Genomic DNA, 14,933 nt, shown 5'->3' on the forward strand with positions numbered 1-14,933 from the left:
GCCTCTTCCCACCAAATAAATATTCCACCAAAAGTTACTGCTTTCCAGGGGTCAAATTGTTTGGATCATATATGGGTCCTTCTTGCTTTTTTATGTTTAATTTATTTCTAATTTTAATATATTGTTTATATTGAAATGCTGGAAAGACTATATAGTTATTTGGGCGTCAAAGATGTTAATTGTTAAGAAATGACAATTTACGTGTTTTTTACCCTGGTACTTTTTATCCAATTCGGTAAGAATTTATTTGATTCATGTTCATTTTTTATCTTAAAAATGTTTATCATACGATCATATTTTAACTGAAATAAGATAGCTATTTGGATTCTGTTATGAATTTTGTGCTAAAATATTATTACTTAATGCTAGATTTAACAGTTCAATAAAACTTATGGATTAATTCAATATCGCTGCTGCTCACTTTTGTGAAGTATTTTCTAATGGTGTTCACGCAAATAATATTGGAAAATTTATCCAAGAAACATATGGCAGTGTTTAACACCCTTAAACTGCCTCAGCTATCTAAGGGAGATTATTGATAGTCGAACGATTTGCAAATTCCATAAATCAGATTCTTAAGAAGCTAAGATTTGTTGGAAAACGTGTGCTATCTTTTGGAGACCGGCATGATTAACTAAATCCCGGGTTCTAAGGGTTACAAACACAAAAACTATGCAAAACCACTCGACTCATATTCAGTTCATATGATGTACTACAGCAGTTTAAGAGTGATGATGTGATAAACATTCAATTTCGTTGCAAACAACACCAAAAAATGAAAAATTTAGGATTTTATGGTTTATAAAGGAGGTTGAAGGGTTGGCACCATCAGATTACTTTGATTTTTTAGTTGAAGTTGAGACTTAGTCTAGCGGTGTGTGGGTTTTTGAAAATCTGACATTGGAAGCTGAGATTTGTGCTGCAAATCCGCTAATGTGGGAAAGTCGGGGATTTATCAATAGCGTTGTACGTAAATAGGGCCTATTTTCAGTATTTTAAAAAATCAAGATCCTCAGACCCCTGCCTGAACTATATAATTTTCCTATAGGCTCAGAGAAATTTGTTTTCGTAATCAAAATTTTGCTACCAATCTAAGTTTTATCTTATAAATTACCTTGCGGCTTAATTGGATTTTAAATTATTTTTAACATATTCAGTAAATTCAAAAGAGAGTGAAAGTAGCATTTTAACGTCTTTCTCCCCCTCCATCAATTTATCTGAGCCAATGTGTCATGAGATGCACTTTTCTAGCCGGTTGGAGTAAGTGAGTTGTGTGCGAAGTCAATTAGCCATCACGCAGACAGGCCGGCGGGGCGTAGTTAATAAATATTTGATTCCGCCTCTGGGATTTCCGCTCACCAAATTAAAGTGTTATCAATTTTTGATAAACGTACTCGGAGACACAGCGAGCGCATATAATCCCTCCTCGTTTCCCATTTACAAAAGAGCCAGAGACTAGCTGCGCGTTTGCACGCCGGCGACGTCCCCGGGGATGTTTTGCGCACGAGAGGCACAAGTAGCGCAATTAGGGGCGGGAGGGCCGTCACAATGAAAAACCACCCCCGAGCTGGCGGCCCAAGTCAAGTGAGTGCGTGAGAACAAACGACTCGGAAAGTTTTGGCCTCTCTCAAATTCCCAAATGCGCATCGGAAGGGTTTTAACCTTACGTCACATGGGAGATGAATAATGAAGAGATAACCATTTGATTTCCTCTACCTCCACAATGTTGCGTCCGCCAGATGAGTCAAGAGTGAAGTATTTATAAGTCCATATTGAAGCGAAAATATTCAATAAATGAGTATGTGAAGGAAAGATACAAAATATTTATTTTCTAAAGATTATATTATTGCATAAGTCTAGATAATTTTTTATTAAACCCTCTTAGCCCGTGGGATATGAGCTCACCAGTTTTTTACCTGAAAAAAACCTAAATTCAAAACCTTAGAATTACCCTGAAAGAATTTTTAACCGGCCACCGATAACTAATACGATTTACTGAACTCATTGGTGATCTCATTGTCAGTATATAAAAATAGCATGCAAGTCTTGACAAAATTTTGGGTAATTCCTGCCTGCAACATTAGCTCCTCATTCTTACAAAGACTCACATGCCATATTTTAATTTAATTTAGTGAACTGTCCTGAATTAAAATCATTTTTTAAAAACAATATAAAATACCATTGTAAGACATTTACGCTGTTTGCAGAGCTTTGACAAACACGCAACATTTTTCTTACTCTCAAATTACTAAATATTTCCACGTTAAAAAAAGTAAGAAGAGTTTGTACGTTCCAACATTTTCCTGTTGGTGCAGTATTTTTATCGGCCACTTGAAATTTATCGGTTTCATTTTTACTCCATAAAAAAAGAAAATTTTCCGCACTCCGTAAAAGGCTTCATGATGAGTTTTATGCAAACCATCGAACACTAAGCTACACTCAATACTTCCTAATCGGAGTTCAAACGTACAAAATTGTTTTCATCTTCAAATGCATGTTTTGGTTCGCATAATAAAGCATTCAAAAGGTATTTTTATAAATTTTCCTTGCTCTTCCATCTAATATCAATTATTTAATAGGAAAAAGTATGTGAACAAGTCTCTGGAGAGTATCAATAAGGATCGTTCTCAAGAATGTGTGTGCAACAGGAAACATCCAATAGTGCGGTCATCGGAAAGGTAATAAAATTTCGTCAGCGACGAAAAGGAAGTCTGGCAGTGATACAAAACCACTTTCAAGGAGATAAGCATCACCTTGACTCTTTCACGCTGCCGATGAGTATACCTGGTGCAGTGACAATAATTGATGCCTTCGGAAAGGATTGCTTCCCCTTTCTGGCTCACCGAAACACCATTCATTTCTCGGATGAATGAAAAGTCTAGTTCTCACGTCTTGCGGTTTAAGGGGTGAAATTACAATTTCTAATTTCATATGAGACGTGGCGTTACTATTTTTCTCGGTGCATATAACGTGCCTTCGGCGAAGCAGACGGATACCCACCTCATATATAGCGTTTAGGCAATGTCCCTTGAAAAGGAAATTTTGCTAAAAAGAAATACACGCTCTGATAAGAAATACATTGTACATATTTGTGAGAAATTCTGCGTGTGAAGAATTTATGGTTGACATTTGTTGTGCATAAATGCCACATTTTATCGCAATTTTGTCTAGATAAAGTTGGTGCACATCGCATATAAATCATCAAGTTAACAAGCGCTGTCATGCAGTTTCTTTTAAAGGAAAGTTGGTTACGTACTCCTCAAACCAATATTACAACTGGAACTAGTTTTCACCTCTGAGAAAGAAATGCTGATCGTTAAATAGGAATTCATTCTCGTGTTAACTATATCTGGACATATATAGAGATGCTGCTAAAGAACCAGATAAAAGATCGTATTTTGAAATGTGTACATCAATAAACAAAATATCTATCACGGGAATATTGATGTGATAGTTTTGATTGTACAATTAGCCCGTAAAATTAAATTACTAATTTCTTGAAAAGATTAATTTTTGTTTTAACGTATTTTGTTTCATTCCAACGATAAATTTAATCATTATTATTTGCAGCATTTGAATCATTTTTTAGGTTGAATTATGATTATACATTCAAACTCAGCAGTCTCTATTTGAACTGATATTTAAACTAAACTGACCCTATCATAAGAAATTCCTATACTAGATTTTATATTCTTCGATCGCCTGTTTTCAGACCAATCAACTCACTCAACTGTTTTTCAAGTCTTCCTGTTTAATGTTACGGCAAGTTGCCTGCGGTCACACCAAACCACTTTTAGTCATTTTCCGTGTGACTCTCTGGTTGCCAGATGTCTCATTTCCGAAGCGCCGCCGGATTCTCGCGCTCTTCTCAATTAAGACATTCGCGTAATGGAGATTTAATGGTGGTTTTGCCTCAGAAGGGAGATCCATTTCACTCCTCGCATCATGCAAGGAAAGCAGACGGGAACACCGCAAAAATCCTCATCGCGTCTGCAATATAGTCATTTAGACGCTAATAGAGATATAATTATTACCGACATACGGCGTCCACGAATTACGTATTTCGTTTTACAATACACACACTTAAAACTGGTAGCATGGTTATTTTCGACTTGAAATTTTTAGAGTCATTATATAAAATATGAAATACTTCGCGGTTGTATTTTATGATTTTTTTCTGGACCCATATGTGAATCTCGAGATTTAAAAATAATTTATAAAGACCCTCAAGTGTTCATTTCATATTATTTGTGCAGTTGATTTTTATCCATCTAAAAGTTAACAATTTATACAATCAGTCAAAAATATCATTTGTTTTAGTCATTTTTCTGTCATTAATCAAGCAGTTTGAAGAAGGTGCAATTTTTCACTCGCGCTGATAGAATTATTCAGTCCCACATGCAGCATTTTCTGTTTGCAGCCATAGGATGAGAGTGTGTTTCGCTGCTCTGCTGCTTCATAAACAGATTATCAAAGTTAACTTGTGCACTTTGCTCTCTCCCCGCAGAGAGAGTCGGAACAATATTATTACTGCCGGCCGTTCTGCAATCAAAAAACACGCCTGCTGGCGGATGAATGAAGTCGTCAATTTGGCCGATTTCAGCCGAGGGTGGAACGCATCGGGGGGTTTGCATGCAGATATATGGTTGCGGATGAGCCCTGTGGGATTTTCGGCCAAGGGGCGTGTGAAAATATTGGGAAAATTCTGCCGATGATAATTAAAAAATGGTTAACAATGCAATCTAAAGAACTTGAAATTAATTGATAACAATTCAGGCAAATAAAAGAAAATTATTTACATATTTGTCTATACATATATTGCAAGCTTGTGCCGTTTTTAACTATTATATAGATTGAAAAGTCAGCGAGGTGCAAAAAATCAAATTGGAATTCAATTTTATTCTCTAAGGTATCAGGGAAGGTGTGTTCTTTTCAACAAAGGTACAAGGGAATTAAAAACAACTGAAAAAAATTTACTGTATCAAGTGCAAGTATCAAAGTTATCTTTGTAATGACATATATAAGTAATAAATTTCAAGATTACCTTGAGAAAGGAATTTACAAATGGATTTTTTAAGCTCTGCACAGATGGATATAGCTGACAAAATTATGAGGGGGAATCATAATAGTATTACAAACTTTGTAGACACTCTTAAATAAAAATAAATACAGGCAAACTTTGGCATCAATTCAATTATAAAGAGTTATGAAAAAACAACAAGGATTTTTCTGAGTTTAAGAGTAATATTTTCTCACTTAATTTTCACCACCTTGAATATCACTTAGATTTATTTCATCATAAAGTTATTTTATTTTTCATATCAACAAACTTTTTCTCAGCTCTTCTGTGAGCACTCCACGGCTTATGTATTGAGCGTGACAAAAAATGGCTGAAGCTGTGCGCGGAGAAGATTTCGCTTCTCTGTTTCAGGTAGCTATTTCATTACACAAAGTGCCTTTCATATTTTATAAACGCATTTACTCGGCGCCGTTCGGGAGGAGCAGAGGCAAAAGCGCGCCTGCTGCTTTCATATTCGTAAACATTTCAACTTAACAATGACAGCCAACAACAGCAACACAAAGAGCTTTCCAGAGCTGTATCATTTACGGATGAAAAGGTGAAAAGAGTGCCAGTTGGAAAAGCCTTTTAAAGCAAAAAGTTGGAGAGAAACAGCAGCTTGCCCGCGTATCTAATGGAGATGAAACTTTCCAGCAGTGACGAGGATTTTAGCGAATTCAGCAGCAGTTGGTAACAGTTTTCGCTGAATCGGGAACATTTTTTAACTGAGTCAAAAGATAACAATATTGTGCTATCTTTAATCACCATGTAATGTCATTATGCAGATCAAAGTGGCTCTTGAATATGTCCCAGAAGAGATCAAAAGTGAAACAGATTGTGTTACTTTCCGCACTCGGCAAACGAATCCAATATCCGTGTGATCGTTTCTCGCGGGCGAATCCATTGTCAGTCAAAAACAATAAAAGCGCATCCCCCGCGCACTCGCCGCGTTCAAACGGCAGCTTGTTACCATATTATTCACGCGCGGGGGTAAGTGGGGATGATATCTGGCAAAGGGGTGGAGAGCCATATAGCGAGTGCGCGCTTGTTCATCTTTATTACACACTCTCTCAGTCGAGGGTGCTTCAAAACGGATATAGTGGGGTGTGATATTTGATGTTATTGCTGATGAGATAACAATAAAAATAGTGGGTTAAGCTGATTATAGTTGTGAGCGATAAATGATTGATTTTAAATCGGTTCAATATTTGCATAGTGTAAAATTATTAGATTTGCAATTTTCCCGAGCACACTTCTTTGTTATTTTTAGTTATATAGTATACAGTATATGCTGATCTAAAAATTAATGTAAATCGATAATGTAGAGTGGTTTCAACAAGAACAGAATACAATTAACAATCTCGGGTTTAAAATAACGAATTATCCAAAATCTAAAACAAAATCAACAACCATTGACAATATGCATAGCAAAGAAATTCTGAAATGTTTTATTTTTATTGTTGAAACATAATAATCGGTTATTGGGAACGATGAAAAGGCAATAAACTTCTTCCATCTCCAAATATAACAGTCTAAATTATTTTATTTTGAAAATAATAGAGCCCAACTGAAAATAACACTGTTCTATTTTTAAATTTGTATGTTTTTTTTTTTGCTCTTTTTATCCCTGTCCGAGGACCGGAGGACCGGGAAGGGCGCGCACTGCACTAGCACGAATGCTGAAACCCGGGTCCCAATAACACCGCGAACGGATAACATGGGCGCACCAGGCCGCACAGGGACCCAGCCCACTCAAGGGCCACTATTAATGTCAAGGGCATCTATTATACTCGTTTTTAATTTGCTTAAACTATACTGTTCGTCTAATACTTCAATCTGTTTTTAAAAGTTTCAAATATTAAAATATAAAAAATATATTAAAAGTGGAGCAGCGAAATTCTGAGAGGATTTAACTTCAAACAAAATAACTTCCTTGAGATGATTATTGATGGTGAAAGCCAAAATTTGGATGGTTCCACTGTCTAAAATCATTTTTTTTATTGCAGCATTTAAACCTGTGCATTTTCTTTTAATTTTTAATACTTTAAGGTTAACATAAAATACTATTTTAAAAAATAACAATTGAAAATTAAAAAATTTGGTCTTTGGAGCTTGTCTCAAGTGCCTCATGAATAATAGGACTATGTGATGACGTCGAAACTGGTCGAGGAATAAAAACAACGAATTTCTTTTGACAACGAGGATGAAGCCTGGTTTTAATTATATTGAACATTAAAAAATAACTCTAATACTGTTACTACTTCATTTACACTTAACAATAAAAGTCAAGTGCAACTGATTGCAACCTGTCAAAATGTTGTTTTTTGTTGCTTCAAAAAATGTTTACATACAAAATAAAAATTAAATACACGCATGTTGCAGTAAAAGTTCCTTGCAAAAGGAAAGCACATATGTTTATTGCTTTTATGGCTCCACTGATAATTTTCAGATACAAAACACTTGATGTCTGCACCCTTGTTTTATGTGCGAATTTTATTGCTCTACTTCACTTTGTGAAAACTTTCAACTCATGATGATAATTTATGTAGCGACAGCCTTCCTTGGAATCATATCACTTTAAGGAAAACGGCTTTTAGTTTTTGACGTAAGTGCGGCTCTAGCGTTTCGCTGGTAGAACACAACACAGTGGTGTCGCGTTGCACATGCGGCAATAATGTGTGGAGAGAGAGAGAGAGAGAGAGAGAGAGAGAGAGAGAGAGAGAGAGAGAGAGAGAGAGAGAGAGAGAGAGAGAGAGAGAGAGATCATTAGCAAGATAAATCTCAAATCTTTACCAGGAATTAAACACGTATATCTACTTAGTGGTAATTATTTTATTACGCCGCTGTTTTCATTTTCTAACTTGCGTGATGATTAATTATACGAGTAAAACAAAAGAGAAAAGGACCAGTTCACATTATAAAAAAATTCAGCAATGATGTAGACCGAAGGGGTTCATTTCTATGAAAATTTGCAAAGTGGCAAATAATTAATTCTACTATTTTTCCAAGCAATTTTTTATCTTTCCAACATAATAAGCCAGAGTGTTATTCTAATTTGCCCGTGAATACGATTTCCAAGAGAAAGCTGCAATTAATATAAATCAAGCCCCAATTATGTAATTAGCAGTCAAATATCCAGCGGGCAGTTCGCTTTTATATTTATTTCACTCCAGAATTTTCCCTGTAGCCACCAATGAATTGACGCACAATTATCCTCGCTCATCGCCGAAATAGGTTTCGTAATTATAATTATTCCCTGCGCTGCTGAAGTTCTAATTAAATTGATCTTCTGGCACCTGGGGCAAGCATTATAGATTTCCGCAATTTTTTTCATTTTTAACTTGGTTTTCAAAGCGAACGCGCACATAATAATAACAATTAAAGAGACCCGTGCCGCTGCGTTGAACGAGAGAACGATTGCAGTGAATAGCGTGACAAGCAGTCAGAATTTTTTCCCAGAATCGCTTTTTAATACATCGATTCGCCCTATTAAATGTTTTTCGTGTTTCAGAAAATTACATATCGTTCCATAATACGCTTAATACTTGTGCATTAGTGCCACCTTATACGATGTAATTTAACTCAAAAGTAATTTCACCGGTATTTTGGTGATTTGTTAAACTAATGATAGTGTAATTATTAAATAGGAACATACTCAACTGCTAATTTGCTACAATTCAAATTAAAAATTTGTTCCGAATTAATATTGATTTTTTTAATTTTTAGCGAATCTCAGTAATCCCTAACAGATTTTTTTAATGTGACAGCTGCAATTAATAGAAGTAAAAAGCGATAGTTGCAATTATTTAAAATGTTTGTGAAAAAGAAAAATACAAAATTATTTGGTAAAAATATGCGAATTATATTTTGCTTTAATATATATTCTTATGTTATACAGTATATTTTACCTTCATTGCCTAATTCATATTAATATTAGCTGTATTAGAGAGTATATTAGAGAGTACCCTGTATCACTAGGCGTTGAAAAGCGTCCGACTGTACGCATTTTATTTGAGTTCAGTAATAATTAGAACTGTGTGACGCATTCTACGCCCTCTAGTTCTCTGCATACTGAAGGTGTGAATATATATAGTTTTGAAGGTGAGATATTCTACTGGGGCTTGCAGGGCCAAGATGAACAACGCATGCAGAAACGTTTCATTCAATTTTTTTCTAAACAATTTCTCTGATAGCCCTTATCCTTGATAAGATCAGTGCAGATCATACAAGCCAATGTCGAAATTTATTTTTTTATCCATAAAATGTTTTTCTTAAATATATAGATTCCATGGAATGCATATATGTATATTTTATTTCATATATCGGAAATATTCCTCGATTTCATTATGAGCTGCGCGATCTGTTGGTGGCTCTTTGAACGAGAGCTGAGGAGAATTGTGAGTCTGCCAGCAGCACAACCTTTCGAAATATGAACTAACTACGTTCCTCACGTTCCCAGAACACGCATACGTATAACAAAAAGCTATATTGGATTACATTATTGCAGCTAGAGGCAAGCTATTGCTAGCTATAATAATGTTATAGGGAATAAAAACACTTCTTTAAAACAACTTTTCTTTACTTGGTATTATATAAAAAAAATATTTTGAAGGCATTAAAAACGAAAAGAAGTATGTGAATCAAACTTTTTTTAGCTTATTAAAAAAGTTTTGAGATATTTTGATGATTTTGGCTCGTCATGTGTACTAAATTAAAACGCGAAAAGGGTAATTACTTTCAAGCGGAGTCTCGTTAAAAAAGGACTTAACCACAAAATATTTATTCTATAAACTTTAAAATTATAATCTGCTTTATGATCACAGATACTACTAGATTAATTATAATATTATTATTGATATATGGTATGTGTAGAATTGAAAATAAAATTCATTTTGAAACTCGATTTTAGAAAAACAACCGTTTAGTTCAATTGAGATCCTTTATTGGAGGGCGTTGTTTGAAATCAAGTTATAATTAATAATATGAGATCGGATACTTTTCTGTGAAGTTCAATTCAAAGGGAGAAACCGGCGACTCTTGTTAATTTGCAATTAAAATCCCAGCCACAACAGAAGCCTGGAGCTCCTGCTAATTTTAAGAGCAAATTATACACATGTCATGTGTCGCGGTGTCTCTCACAAAAGTCTAGACAGACGTGTACAAAACCAACCAAAAACAAACGGTGACGAGATCATGGCTCTGTAATTATTCTCTTGGGTATTGCTTGTCAACACAGAATATATTAACCAACTAATCCAAGTAGTGATTACAGGCTGCAAACTATAAGTAGTGGTAATGAGTATGCGGGTCCAGTGGATTCGTGTGCGGGTTCAGTGGATTCGTTTGCGGATTCAGTGGATTCGTGTGCGGTGCTGCTAAAAGGAGAAGGTGTTTCCGTCGCTGCGTCCCAGAGCCCTTTCGGAGCCGCCGGCCACCGCGTCTGCCGAGGTGTCTCTCTGCTGCTCCGAGGGAAGTGGGGCGGTAAGCGACTCCGCCACCCTCGAGTCGTCTCCATCCGCCAACGGCTGGAAAATATATAAGCGCTTTATTTTTGAGCTGATTACCACGGACGGTTTTAAAAGCGCCTCGTTTGGTGGTACGCTTGTCGCTGATTATTTGCGCTAATTGCAAGTCAGGTAAGACTTCAAAATTTAATTTCCCTTTGAATTTCACTTTGGGAACTAAATCCCGCCTACCCTAAATTATGTATATTTGACTAATTATATCCGTTTTCAGAATGAATATATAGCGCAGACAACTGTTATTTTTAATGAGTTCTGAGGCCACGAACTAAAAAAAAAATATTAAAAGGCAGTTGAAAATCAAAGCTTTGTGAGAATGCCCAGAAATATTTGTGCCTCCTGTAAATACATACGTTATCAAACATAAAATTGATAAATATTAATACATTTTTCAGTGGCCCTTTTAGAAGTTTTCACTCACTGCTTGAATGTCAACTAATTGAAAGCTACAAGTAAAGATATTTTTTTTTTTAATTAGACGGAATTGTCATAAAACCTCAATGAGACAAAGCTCAGCAATGTAAGCACGATAAGTTTTATTAGTTTTGCAACAAAAAGAATAAATTCCTAAGTTTTACAGCATAAACACTAATCAGAAAATTTATCTTCGGAAATAAAACATAAGAATAGCACGCACAGAAAGAGACTCCTAAAAGTGCACGTCCAGAAACACTTTTACCCTCTTTTTATAAAGATAAGAAACTTTCTATATCTGATTATTTTCCCGATTTTTAAGTGTTCGGATATAATATAATTGCATAACTTTTATGCTAGCGCTGGTCATGCCAAAGCAGCTGTTATGTTCAGTTGCAATCAAATTATGTAAAGATAATTTCAGATTGTTCGATGTATTCGTGTCGGGCGGGCACTGCACCGACCGGCACGGGATAGTCTGGATCATAGGTTGTTATTTTTTGTAATCTCGATATCCAACTGCTAAGTAAGAGAGCATTCTAAAAACAGATTGGTTGGTATTAAAAGCAAGGAAAAACTTCCCTCTATTCCGCTGAAGAAATGATAGTGAAAAAATTGAAACGCTCGACTGCCATTTATTTGAGTTGGCAACCGGTAGAGCAAACAAAGTGCGCGAGTTGCCTACATTGCCACAGAGTGCTGCTCGCAATTTGTGAAAGGATGAAATTGCACTTTGCCTCCGGATTCAGAAAAATATTGTAGTTAACAAGATTTATGTATGGGGAAATGTAGCCTATAACAATCAGGGTTTGCTAAAATTCAAAAATATAATTTTAATTGAACTGGTTTGTGTAAATGATAGATTTCTTGAACAATACTCAATAGAATTCATATACATACTGTCTTCTCTGGCGCAAAACTTCCGAAAAATGCGTGAACCCCAGTGATTTTTTTTGGTAATAGTAAAAATACATACTTAGAACCAGGGTTTGCAAATTTTTCAATTCGCAAAAATGCAACACTGTTTTTTTGCACTAAATAACAGTTGGAAAAAACACCAGTTTTGGGATTTTCCGCATTTTCCCGAAATAAACCCCGAAAAGGTCACATTTCGCATAAAAAAAGTCAGAAAATTAGGGAAAATTACGATGAGTGTTAAAGTTTCCGGTCTTTTGGTGAAGCCAGTGGTTTTTATATTAATTTAGTAAAAATCCCTTTTTTATCATTCAATTTGAACGCTTTTGACCCTCAATAAGATGCACGTTTTTCGGAAAAATGTGCCAAAATTAAGATAAAACCCGCAAAAAACAGTTTTTCGCGATGCAGTGTTTTTTTTTAAAAATGCCGATTTTTGCAAACTCTGCTTAGAACTGCTCATGAACAAATTTCGCACCATAACTTCAATTCTCAACCGAAAAACTGGCGTCACCCTTTATAATCAGACTTTAATATACCTGGAACTGAAGGGATTTTCTCTGGACCAGTTTGAATCGCGGTCTGTGGACATCGCCGACGCACGAGGCTGGCACCAGCATCAATCCAGCCTCCCCGAGAACGACGAGCGCCTTTTCCAAGGCCAGTTCAGCCGCCCTCCTCTGCTGCTGCATCCCTAAGGTCAGGGCGGCCCTTTTGCGGCCGTTAGTCCACCCCTTGCTGTACTGGAAGGTCTGGGCGGCTACGACGGCCAGGCAGCAGGCCAGCGTGATGCAAACTATCTTTGCTGAGCCCATCCTGAGCAGGTAAGTGGAGATGAGATCGTCTGCAACTATAAAAAAGGACAATTTGAAGACAGCATTAAATTTTAATTTTAATATTGTTTAATGATGACTTTAGATACTTTCTTCCTTTTGCTTAAATGCGTAGCCTAAAATTGTCCTCGATGACAATTTCATTAACAAATTTTATTTTAAAATTATTAACCCTATAGTAAAAATATTTAGAAATTGATAGGACTAATTTTTGGGTTTTTGAATTTAAAAAAAAAACAAAAACAGGAAAAACAGTTTAAAGCTGAAGTAACTGGACAGAACAAGAAACTCCAATTTTCTAACAGGAACAGGACAGGAACAGAACCTTTCTTGAATACGCTCTGAGGACAAACAGGTCGGGGACAATATGAGACTGTTTAATGTGATTCTGAGTCGAAATTACTTTCCTTTCAAAGCCCCTTGCCGACATGCACTCCAGAAATTTAATATATATGTGTGTGCTGATCCTCAGCAAAATTGCGGATTATGAAGAAATTGCCGAGAGGTGATGAGCCATTACCGCACACTCGGGAGTTCAGGGAGTGTTATTGCAATTTTCTAGCTGAGCATGCAGTTTTTGACGACTTTCTCCGTAATCGAATATGTACAGATGCGATGTAAGCTTTTCTTGGGAAACTTGAAGACACACAGACAAAGTATTAATATTGTCTTGCATTATTACAGTCTGCAAATTGTTATGAAGAGTAGAATGTCATTTGCCTGAACTATCCTGAAAATTCATTTTACAATGATGAAATAATAAGACTTTTAATTTATTTTCAATTAATAACATTTTCAGTGTCTTTTATTTTACTTGAAACATAAACTCATTTAAATTATTAAAGGCTGTCAAAATGAATATATTACGCTAGAAAAATTGATGTCAACAAAGATCTATATAGGGTGTACCATGTTGGACACACCGGTTCTCGTTAGATCACCGAAGTTAAGCAACTATGTGTGCAAGTCAGTAGGTGACCGCCTGGATACCGGTTGCATAACTCTAGGCAAACTCGTTACTTGCTGGTTTGCACCTTTCCAGCATGCGTGATTTGACTTCACGGGACGAATGTCTAGCGTTTCAAAAAAGTGGCAAGTGCCCCTTCAGTGGGCTGGGTCCCAGTGCGGCCTGGTGCGCCAATGCTATCCGTTCGCGGTGTTATTGGGACCCGGGTTTCAGCATTCGTGCTAGTGCAGTGCGCACCCTTCCCGGTCCTCGGACAAGGATAAAAAGCAAAAAAAGATCAATATTTCACGTAGTTCTAAAAAAATACACAAAATTTAGAAGAAAGCAGACGATACAAGCCTATAGCCAATTTTTAAATAGAAAAGTTTGCCACACCTTTTATGGTAGCCATTATTATACTAAAAAAAATCAAAGCAAAAAAAATACTTAATTAAGTCAACTTAACTTGTCAAATCCATTCCAAATTCCAACAGCAAAAGTATAGGAAAAATTTGTATGTCGTTAGTTTATCAGCCGTATGATATTAAAAGACAGAATAGTACTTTAAAAAGAGTATTATTGGTTTTAATTTTGTCAGTCAATTTAAATCATAGTATAGGAGTTTGAGTAAGACCTAATTAAATTTTGAAAAAAGCAGTCTTTTTAAATCAATCAGGACAAGTAAAATTCTGAAAATATTTTTTGCCTTTTTCTTAAATTTCCTCTAGAAATTTGGAAAGTTCTAAAATTACCCCAGGTAGTCATTGCAAGAAACATCCACAATATAGTTTGCATGCTAATAAAGCAACAAGCACTGTGTTCTTACTGAAAACCGCATATAATGGATTTCACCAGAACGATAATTACTTAAATTCGCACACCGTTATTTAAATCACAAGAGAAATCGAAATAAAGCGAAATACATCACCAATTAAGTGTTATTATTCGAGGAATTTGGCAAAATCTAAGATTAAATTGTTATATTCTTGGTCCTCATTCGACTATTACACACTGGATCAATCCATTTTAATTAAATGGTTTTAACTCGAATAGACACACAACAAACCCATGACAAACCGTGAAAGCTGATAAGGATGACGTTTGAAGCCCAGGGGCTGCTGTCCGCAGTCGACTTCTTCTTGGATTAAGGGCAGATCATTCACGCATCTCTCTTTTTATACAGGAGACAGAACGCAAAGTATTGTGCGCAGATTCCACATTTCCATGCATGCTGAACAGATATA

The 14,933-nt window shown here is 35.9% G+C and overlaps 1 protein-coding gene across 2 annotated transcripts; it reads right to left on the bottom strand.

Annotated features, from left to right (window-relative positions):
* Positions 1 to 9,958: 9,958 nt before the first annotated feature.
* LOC135945790 (uncharacterized) lies at positions 9,959 to 14,914 on the bottom strand. Of its 2 annotated transcripts, none has more exons than XM_065493667.1 (3): positions 14,767 to 14,914; positions 12,450 to 12,760; positions 9,959 to 10,584 (listed from the first exon to the last, which is right to left on the bottom strand). In XM_065493667.1, the coding sequence occupies exons 2-3, from the start codon at positions 12,723 to 12,725 to the stop codon at positions 10,435 to 10,437; spliced, it is 426 nt and encodes a 141-aa protein (XP_065349739.1). In that variant the 5' UTR covers positions 12,726 to 12,760; positions 14,767 to 14,914; the 3' UTR covers positions 9,959 to 10,434. The 2 variants fall into 2 exon arrangements, with proteins under 2 accessions (XP_065349739.1, XP_065349738.1); XM_065493666.1 differs by having other exon boundaries at positions 12,450 to 12,754; positions 14,767 to 14,911.
* Between the last annotated feature and the right edge of the window lie 19 nt (positions 14,915 to 14,933).

The sequence above is a fragment of the Cloeon dipterum genome, chromosome X (assembly GCF_949628265.1).
Source record: "Cloeon dipterum chromosome X, ieCloDipt1.1, whole genome shotgun sequence".
Taxonomy (NCBI): Eukaryota; Metazoa; Arthropoda; class Insecta; order Ephemeroptera; family Baetidae; genus Cloeon; species Cloeon dipterum.